Source organism: Polyodon spathula, chromosome 34, assembly GCF_017654505.1.
Source record: "Polyodon spathula isolate WHYD16114869_AA chromosome 34, ASM1765450v1, whole genome shotgun sequence".
NCBI classification, from domain to species: Eukaryota; Metazoa; Chordata; class Actinopteri; order Acipenseriformes; family Polyodontidae; genus Polyodon; species Polyodon spathula.
This window is the reverse complement of record NC_054567.1, coordinates 5,627,934-5,638,702: the sequence shown is the minus strand read 5'-3', so window position 1 is coordinate 5,638,702 and position 10,769 is coordinate 5,627,934. Positions and strand designations below refer to the sequence as shown.

General features: G+C 37.7%; 1 protein-coding gene across 2 annotated transcripts in view; it reads left to right on the top strand.

Annotated features, from left to right (window-relative positions):
* The first annotated feature begins 1,690 nt into the window (after positions 1-1,690).
* Positions 1,691-10,769, top strand: part of LOC121303638 (proteasome subunit beta type-7-like) — a 38,762-nt gene continuing 29,683 nt past the window's right edge. Inside the window, exons 1-5 of one of the 2 annotated variants that reach the window (XM_041234439.1) lie at positions 1,691-1,824; positions 4,489-4,582; positions 5,804-5,901; positions 6,886-7,026; positions 7,697-7,812. In XM_041234439.1, the coding sequence (XP_041090373.1) occupies positions 1,763-1,824; positions 4,489-4,582; positions 5,804-5,901; positions 6,886-7,026; positions 7,697-7,812 (511 nt within the window). In that variant the 5' untranslated portion in view covers positions 1,691-1,762. The remainder of the gene's footprint in view (positions 1,825-4,488; positions 4,583-5,803; positions 5,902-6,885; positions 7,027-7,696; positions 7,813-10,769) is intronic. The other variant, XM_041234440.1, reaches the window with a different exon arrangement.

Below are 10,769 nucleotides of genomic sequence, written 5' to 3'. Positions count from 1 at the left end.
GCCTTTGCTTAAAAACACAATTTGGTCCCTAAAGTCCTCAATAACAACAGACCAGTCTCCAACCTACCATTCTTAGATAAGGTTCTAGAGAGAGTTGTTGCAATTCAATTACAAACATTTCTAACTCTTAATGGTATAGTCGAGAAGTTTCAGTCTGGTTTTCATGGTGCACAGTGACGGCCCTTGTCAGAGTCGACAAAGAGCTTATCAGCAGATCGGACTCAGGCTTTCCATCAGTTTTAATTCTTCTAGATCTAAGACTGCCTTTGATACTGTAGACCAATGGTACTCAGCCCTTGAGATGCAAACCAGTCCAGGTTTTTACCCCAAGTTGCCCAATACAACCAGGTGCTGAGAACAGGACTCCTACCTGTGTTTCTGTCCCAACACTATTTAAGGAAATTAATCACTTTTGGTCAATTCAATGACATGTTAAACACACTGTGCCTACCTTGAGTTTAGTGGCTGCACTCGAATCGCCACAGTTACTACACTGACCTCCCCGTCTTGCTTTCCCTTTGCCTGGTTGCTGAGACCACCAAGGATGTATCTTGCTTGGTGTTCTTGATCCACCTCTAAAAAGTCCTCAGGCATGGAGCTATCCTTCTTGGAAGCCACAGACTGAAACCCTGCAATAGCAGTCTCATAACCCAACATCTCTTTCTTCATCTCAACAGCCTCTAGGCTTTGTCCACTCCATACAGTAGAACTGGGGAGGTTCACAGTCTTTCTTGTGTCTACATGCATACGTGTATTAGAATATGCCATTCTAGATGTACCTTCTTTAACAAACTGTGATATGAACCCCCCAGAGGCAGATGTCCAGGTGACTGGCACATCAGGGGAAGAAAATGTTTCTTGAAGCCTCCAGTAACCTATTTTTTGATATTATGTGTTCTGGTCCCGAGGAAGACACTTTATCCACATAACCTACCTTCCTTTCCTCCCCAAAAGACAACAGGATCCAAGGTTGATTCTGAAGTTCTGTTCTTTTTGCAGCCTGAAAACTACAACCATCCATTTCTCGGTCAGCTTGGTTCTGGTTCTGGTTTAAAGCAAAATGCGTGCCGTGTCTTCATAGAATAAGCCTAGTACAAGAGAAACATTTCTTACAGTTTTAACAGGTCTTTGTTTTGACAGCACGCAGCACACACGCACGATTTATAGTAACTAGCCTATACTAGCTAAGAAATAGTGTTTGCTGAAGAGACAGACAAGCATATCAACTCCAAGCAAGAGTAAATGCGTTATCCACCATGTAAATACTCCCAAGTGTCAACACGTTAATTAACCTAATCGTTTAATTGAATTAAACTACTGCTTCACCAATTCGCGTGTTTAATAATATAAAATACATTTTATTGTTAATAAAAAGTGTACTTGGATGACGGGGGAAAGCTATTTAGATTATGAAATATACCCCTCCCAAGTTTTAATGATATATATTTTTAAACAGCTAGTATAGAGTTTTTTTTTTTTTGTATAAAAGAATTCATTGCGGTTCTTGGTCTGACACATTCTAGATTTCATTCAATTCTGTAAAATAGGGAATGGATTGGACTGACGCACAATAAAAATGATTTGCAAAGTCCGCAAAAGTCTGTCGCGTTACAAATACAGCAACTCAACCCCCCACACCAACACAGACCCCCGGGGATTAGGGTGTGAAAGCGGCCGGAAGTGAAGCGCCGCGACCCGCCTGTGTTTAAAGCGGACTCCGCGGCCTGGGCTCCCAGAAGCGGCGCTGGAACAGTCCTGAAAGATGGCGTCTCTGTCAGTGTGCCAGCCTCGGTGCGGAGGTTTCAGTTTCGAGAACAGTAAGAGGTAAGCTGCTAGAGAGAAACGAGAATAAAAAGCCGGCGGTATTCCTAGAGCGCAAAAGGAAAAGGGCGACAGAGATGTTTCTCATTTAAGCGATTTAAAGTGTCGTTGTGCTAATGAACTCGGGTCAGAAGGAGCATCGCGGCCTGGCTGTGGAATGACTCAGTGAATTTTTAGTTTTGCTTGGTTTGTGTTGTACTGTGCAAATTACACTTAAATAGGGCCATTTAGTTGATGTACATTACTTGCTTAGTTATATAAAGAAACATTCAGATTTATTTAGTTAAATTTAACGATGTTATTTAAAATCTTGGAAAGCAACAACGAATTGACATAATAGAAAATTAAGGTTACAATAACAATAAAAGCTAAAACGAATTTATATAGAGTATAAAAACAGGTATTTCCCTTGGCTTGTCAGTGTTTCCACAGTTTTCCTATACTCCGGTGTTAATTCAGTGACAGTGGCAAAAATTAAAAAGATATACCAGTTTTTAATAGATATATAGATGTGGATGATATATGTACATATAATCCTGTGCTGTAATTTTGAACTTTGTATAAAGTAGCCTAGTCATGCATATATAGCATTATTCTACCCATCGGAATCGTTAGCACCTGAGTCGCTGGAGAAGTTAGGAGTCTGGCTCCTATCTAATAATGCTAAAAAAAGAAGAATGAAAAGTTAGCTAAGGCATGGGTTGATCTAGGCTACATTGTGAATAACTGTTAAAAAAAAAACTAATCAATCTGTGAAATCATTGGCAGGTAAAACTTAGTGTCTTTTAATCGGTTTGTTTTTGTAATAATAATAATAATAATAATAATAGAGAAGAACAGTAAACGTGAAAACATGTATACAATATGAACTATCACTTTGAATGTGCTTACATTAAAAGACACATTAACAGTAGTTTCTAGAATATTTCTGTAATAATTTTGTTATAGAGCTAGCACATTTTATATTTCCACATTACTTGCTTTTCAATCTTATTCTTAAAATGGACTAGTCTAAATAATTACTTTTTCAACTTTGCCTTAATTAATCTTATTCTACGGTGTGAGTCGAATAGGTCAAAGTTCAAGTATATTTTGCTATGGAGGAATAATCACTTTTTGACGTCACTACTGTATGCCTTTTTTTCGAATGGCTCAGAATGCAAATATAGCCTTCATATATATGACGTCATGAAGGGCAAGGCAGGGTTGCCTTCACAACATAAATCTGACCTGAAAATAAAATGGTATAAAAAATCCATTTAAAAACAGAAAACTTTCATAATGAAAAAGTACAAAGGGTAATTTACCAAAACATAGTATGGGTGTTTATATTAAACCCGATCACACAACACTGACTAAAGCCTTATGCTATAACAGCACAAAGAAGTGATGTTAACGAAAGAAACGTTAAAAAGGATTTATTTTAAGGCTAACTGGTTGAAGATTTACCCATGACCAGGAGTTTAATAACAGCAGTGGTCCAAGTTGTTCAGTCTGCAGTGTCAGAGCGACTATAGTTTAACCGCTGTTACTAAACCTGTACAAACGAGGTGGCTCGAAACTTCGTCAGACAATGTAGAGTGCTCCTGCATCACAACTATGAAGAGCTTGTGTGTACATAATGTTAAATGTTTGCATGTGAGAGTCTGTAGTTTCACAGTTCTTGAAATGTACAATTGCAAAGGATTTAGAGTTTGTTATGGTGCATTGCTGGACACTTGATTCAGGGGGGGAAAAAAAAAGTCTGCTGTTTTTAAGCATACACATTCTAACCCCTATTGTGAAAGCACATGTTTACTAGTTAAAAAGCGGAACTTTGTAAGGTAGTGAGAATGTATTACACAAAAATAAATGCAAACAGAAATCGATGCTCTTCTCAAGATTGTGTTTCGTTCACTATTATGTTATCTCCTACTTGTTTCATAATGCAGGAATCTGAGCATTATCTACCTGTTGTGTTCATTTTTAGCGTTGGTGTTTTGGTGGGGGGGAAAAACACTGAATTACAAATCAGCAATGGTCATTGAGATGTCTGTATAAATTAGCAATTTCTATACACTGAAGACATGAAAGGGCTTAGAATGTGTATTGCCCTGTTGCCTTTTAAAGTATTGCATTTTTAAGTCTGTTCTGTTATAATTCAATTTAATCTTGTTCTTTTTGCAGTACTTGACGACTGTAAGCTCACATTAATATTATTATTTTGTTGGGGACATTGTTGTGCACACATTTCTTACCTGAACATTAGGTCAATCCTAAAACACTTTGCTGCCACTTCAGACAGCTCTTCTTTCTTCCTTTCTTTTTTAAATGTTTTTGAATTTGCATGGTGCTCACAGACAGAATAATCACACAGTGACACTACCAGCGAACACGTGTGATTGAAAATTCCTGGAAGCATGGTCATATTGAGTACAGCCTAACAACGTCTCTCCCTCTGTTTGCCCATCATTAATCAATGATACAGTAGGTCTTTCTCGTGGCTTAGTAGTGGGAGATGCACAGTAAAAAGAACGGCAACAATCCATTACGATAATAACTTTTGCCGTAATCTATTTTTTATTTTGACAGACATTGCGGCAAGCAGCTTGGGCATTGCAGCAATTACTGCTTGTGTGTTGATTATTTCGGGCCCTGTATATTATAATAGTTTTGTTTGTTTTACAGAAATGCTCTTCTAGAAGCCGAGTTTACAAAACTAGGACACAGTCTTCCCGCTGCAAGGAAAACCGGCACAACTATTTGCGGAGTTGTATTCAAGGTAATGGAAAGAGTATTAAAATGTTTATCTTGGCATGGTGTTCAGTGTTTCAAAATATGACACCCTGTGTTTGTTGCAAAATGTATGGTATGGTGAGTTTTTAAAGGATCGCGTTTCCATCAGTTTAGCAGTTGTAGCATTAAAAGCCAGACAACAAAACCTGTTCAAACTATTCTTTCAATGTTTAATACAGTTACACACAGTGCCGGCAATGCTGTCTTTATTCAGAGCAGTCCATTACGATCAGTTCCTAATGAAATCGTGTGAACGCACTATTCTGAATATAGGACTGTGTTTACAGTACATGTGTATGCCATTGACAAAGGGTCTGTTTACTTGCAGCATCAGCAATGTAATCTTAAACAAAAAAACATTTGCAGGGTTTTATCAATCAAAAGCCGGAGACCTTGAAGGGGACCTTGAAGTAGTCCTCTTACCTAGGATGCCTGCCGTATTGCCAAGTCATTTGACTTTGTAGGTTTGTGCTTGATGGAGGTGGCACAGTTTGAGATCTCTCAAGGACCTATTCACAAAGGTTTAACTTACTGTAGACTGTTGATTCCCAGTTGTTTTATTTAACCCATGAAAATGCTCAGGACAGTCTGACAGCACACACAAGTTCAGTTCATTATTTAGAATACCACATTCGTATTCAGAATTGATGGATTGTAGCAAAGCTGAAAGCAGACAGGTTCCTTGTGTTGGGTATCAACACCTTCCAAACAGTATTATGGTATCTAGTCAGAGCAAAGTCTTCTGTTGACCAGTAGGAAACTTTATTCTTGCATTCAAAAAAATCTGACCTCAAGTAGTTGCACTCCATATTCTGAATACAGACATAATTTAGGGTGCGTGTAAAAAGTACTGAGTGATTACTGATCTTTTTCCTAAAAGGCTGATCATTCAGAGACTGACTTATGGATCATTACAAGGCCAAAACAGATGATGATGGAAAACAGCCATTGCTAATCATTACTGTTTTTAATTAGACTGATTTGCATACTATAAGTATGGACATTGGACTTCTGTTGTTCATATGATGTCCTTATTCCTAACTGTCAATTCTGTCTGACAAATGAAGAGTGACATTTATTAGCATGGCACATTAATCACCTGTGATCGTTGAATGCAGACAATTATGTTTGATGTGGAACACATTCATGTCAGTTGTGCACATTTTATTTTTTAATTAAGAGCTAATGCATTTAATTTTTTTTTTAGGATGGTGTTGTCCTTGGTGCTGATACACGGGCTACTGAAGGAATGATAGTGGCTGACAAAAATTGCTCCAAAATTCACTACATTTCTCCTAACATCTAGTAAGTAGTTGTATGCTATATATGTATAATACATGTCCATTACTGTAAACTCACTTCATGCATGGCAATATGCAAGGACTGCTGATATCTAGCACCGGTTTAAAACACAGCTGTGCCTAGTGTGACTGAACATAATCTCTTGTTTAACCTGAGAAGCTGTGTTGTTAATTGTGTTTGTGACGACGTCCTAAAGCAGCAAAGGGAACATTTGTAGAAATAGAAGGTAGGATCATTTGCACATAGCTGTGTAATGTTAATTAACTAACCGTGGTATGGAAATAGTAATATAGTGTCGATAAACAAAAAACAGCCCAGCTGTCTTTCCCAGATGAATTTTCATGCTCTGTTTCCTATTGTCAGGTACAGTCAACCCCTTATTAATGTCACCCGCTGCTTATTGCCACATTAAAATGTCCCTGACAGAATGTGACGGGGCCAATGGGGACAGGCTCCTGGTAATATCACTTGCTTTTGAAGCATACAGCTGATTTTCTTCCCTTTGTCATTCTTAGAAATAGAAGCTTAAAATAAGGTGGTTTACATGTAAGGAAGTTGCAGTACAGTACTGACTATCAAAGCAATAGCTAGGTATATTTAGATTTCTTCAGAAAATCAGGCATATTTGTTGCAACACTTCTGTGTTCGCTTGATTTGCTAGGTTATTGGTCAACTTCACTGTTTTCCCAATTTTCATTAAATCCATGTGCATGGATACTAAAATGATTCACTGTAGTTGTATTTACCAATGGGGAGAACCTTACCCTTTTTTCCGTAGCACTGAGTATGCCATCCAATAACTCCCCTTAACACACCAGTTAACCAGGCCTTTTCTTTGGTGTGCCCCTATATCATTCTGACTTTATCTGTGTAAGACCCTCAAACTATTTAATTATAGCAGGGTTCTCTTTATAGAAAGTTACTAAGGGTCCATTCATTTATTTCATGCTTATTAATGGTTTTTTTGTTTGTTTTGTTTTTCTGTAGTTGCTGTGGTGCCGGCACTGCTGCAGATACTGAGATGACCACCCAGATAATCTCCTCTAACCTGGAGCTTCATGCCTTGTCTACTGGACGGCCTTCCCGGGTCGCGACAGCCAATCGCATGCTCAAACAAATGCTGTTCAGGTGACCCACTGACATTAATTTCTACTAGTGCACAGAGCATTTCAGGGTTCCTGTGTACCAGTACAGAGGCTACGTTTTTTGCTACAGAACCTCAAAGCAGGAAAATCTGTTCATCCACATTAAAATAATGTATTCCTAATCCAACAGGCGGCAGTAAAACAAAAACCCAGTAGACCGAGCTGGCATAAATTCACTTTGGGTACATCCACCCATGCTGTGGCTAATAGCCAACATACTGATTTTTTAATACTGGCCAATACAATGGTCTAATTAAAAAAACAAAAAAAACAAACAAACATTGGAGAGCAGTTAAAGCCTATATATGTATATCACACTAAAATAAAAAAATAAACACAAAAAAGCAGCAAACTTTAAAATAAAAAGTAGTAGTATAGTAGTATGTGCAATATGGCCATCTTCCATTTCAGCAACAACCTCTAGGTAAGGAAGAATATGATACTGTTTGATCTCAGCATGTCATGCAATATCCCATTGTGGTTAGCCTTCATTTGCTTCTTCTAAAGTCTAGACCTTTAGTTTCAGATACCTCTAGAGTCAGAGATCATTATTTGACTGTAATGTGTGTCCTTTCCCATGCATGAACTGTGGCCAGTAGTGTGTATCTGGAATGTGATTTGTGACTGAATACTGTTGTCTTGCCCCTCTCCAGGTATCAAGGTTACATTGGTGCTGCTCTTGTGCTTGGAGGAGTAGACTCTGCTGGGCCTCACCTTTACAGCATTTATCCACATGGATCTACTGACAAATTGCCTTATGTTACCATGGGTAAGTGGCAGAGTAAATATATTGTTATTGCTCTATGTAATACAGCTGTGTGTGTGATAAAAAACATAATCATATTAACATCTCCAAATAGAATATTTTGATCGAGACCTGCCTTTGTATTGCACTGCCTAGTATTTTTTGCTTGTTTTGTTTAACATGGTCTGTATTGCAGAAACATAAAATGGTAAAAGCTTAAGAGCCTTTTAAATTAGTAATGGTGCAGCAGAATTACAGCAATTTGAGTGTGATGTGTTTAACTACAATTTCAGTTTTAGCTTAATTGTTTAATTCAATAAAGTTTAAAAAAAAATCTATTGTTAAATAAAAGATTTGACAATATTGATGGGTCTTTTATGGATTTACAGGGATTGCAACACACAAAGTTAGACAGTGAGGAACTGTGTACAATATCAAACAAGCATGATTTGGTATGCAGATGTTTTAAAATAAGATGAGTTAAGGATTTTTTCACAGTAAATGTGGTGGTAATCCTGTTTTGTGGTAGTGTGTTATATTGATAAATATTTATTTATATATGGTGATATGGTTCAGCAGAATGAAGACAAGGGAGTGCTTTCTTAGAGATAATCAGCTTCTAAGATCTGTATTACCATACATTGGAATTCAAGTAGAGGCGATATCCTCAACAAGGAAAGCAGGTTATTGTTTACAGTATTCTTGAATTCCCTTGCATACAAAGAATGGATCTTCTCTTTATTCCACCTAACTCGTCCAGGTTCTAGCAGCTGACTGATCTCAGAACTTTGTCAAGTCTTGAAGTATGTTCTACAACAGCAGTAGTTACTTTTATACAGGGAGGGAAATGCCTTTCTTGATTTGTATAGCAATTCAATCTAATTTGTGTAGCAAAGCTTAGGATTTATATAGCAGTTTCTGAATTAACTATTTCTTGAAGTTGTCTCTTCATTGTAATGGCAAATACCATCGATGATGTAACTTATACTTTTAAAAATGTTGCAAACTTCACTTATCCTGCTATGTTCTTTTTTTTAAACAACTCTGTTTTGAATATTAATCAACAGAACGCGCTACAACAGGCAATAATTAAGTTTGTTTATTTGGCTGACACATTTTACTACAGTTATTGTAGTTACAAAACAATCTAGCTGAAACCAAAAAAAAAAGTACTTATTTTGCTTTAAGGTCTGTTTTTGCAATGTAAAGTTATGACAAACTAAAAGTTGTAATACATTCTTTTGAGGGTTTGACTGAGACCCAGAAGGCTTTGTGGAAGGCTGACTAACTGACAATGGAAAAATCTCTGAGGCTGGAGTGGGATCAAACTGTTTAAGGATTGCATTACTAGGCTATGCTGCTAGGTCCAACACCTTCAAGCAGAACAAAATTGGATGTCTAGTTTTCAATAATTCGTCAAATCAGTCTGTGATACATTTTTTTACATTCTACATATACGTTCTTGTGTGAATTTTAAAGAATTCAAGGCCCCTCCTGACATCAGTAACTACTGTGAATTCCAACCCTGTGTTCTCATCCCTCACATTTTTTTGTAACAACACACATAGTTCTTTGCATGCAAGTTTATCACCTTTACAACAATTGAGTTCTGCAAGCGTTGCATCATTAGAAATATAATCTGACTAGTGGAGAGAGAATTTAATCAAAGAACATTAAATGCAAAATAAAGACACGAACATCTGCAAAGTTTAAAACCCCTTTTGATTTGGACCTTTCCTTTCTGCTACCGGTTTTCTAAGTACTTCACTATGACATTGTAAGATCATAAAAGAACTTCAGTAAGATCATAAAAGAACTTCAGTTGCTCTGCGTTTATGTTCCAGCAGTCTTGTACTGTGAATACGACTGGGTTTTTCAATCTCTGTTTCTAAAATGTCCCCTAATTCTTTCAACTCTGAGATTTTTGTGGCTCCTCTGGTACAGATCAAGGGCTGTCAAAACATTAGTTACTTCATTATTGAGTCATTTAGCAGACGCCTTTTATCCAAAACGACTTACAGACTAGGGTATGAGCTATGCTCCATCAACTGCTGCTGCTGGACCTCTGTTTTACGTCTCATCTGAAGGATGGAGCACAAGGAGGTAAAGTGACTTGCTCGGGTCACACATGCATACACAGTGAGTCAGTGGCTGAGCAGGGATTGAACCTCCTAGTAACAAGCCCCTTTCTCTAACCACTGGACCACCCCATTGTTTCCTGTTGATGTTGAATCACTGGGGTGTTTTAAGACCCCCCTGACTTGACTTTTTGACATCAGCCAGCTCCTATGAACACGCGTTCTTGTCCGGTGACCGTGCTCATGAAAGTGTGTCCCCTTGAGTGCATCTTTAACAGCAAGCTCTTATCTGTAAAACACAAATTTTAAAACCAAACTATCAGGAAGAGTTTCCAAATGCCACCGTCTGTACTAGGTGTCTTGTATGAAAAACAGGTTCCAGTGATTAAGGCAGTGAATTGCTACAAGCCACGGGTTCTCCTCTCTTGGACGAGCAACCAGACCTTTCTTTACACCCAATTAACACTGCTTGCCATTTTTCTAGTGGCTTTACTAAAGTTTCTGTTAGAATTCTCCATTTTGTTTTCTCCCTTCTATTTGAACTTGCAAAAAAGCTCATTGGCAGCCAAGCACAAGTCTGTCAAACTTGACTGGTTGCAACATGTATCAATCCAAACATATTCCATGTGTGCTCCAATCACAAAGTAGTAGTATTTTTTAATGGAATGAACTCATTGGCACACCCAGGCAGAAGTACGGCAGTGTCTCATACTCAGGTTTATCTGATCTGAAATACATGTAAATAGAAGTAATTGCATCGCTAATTATTAGCGAGCCACTAAAGGCGCATTGCAGTTACATGTTCTATCGCGAATTGAGATGCCATCCCATCTATTTCCATCCCTGATTTTATAGATGTTTTCAATTTACTATATTTTAAGTTTGAGTTGTGCACTGTACATA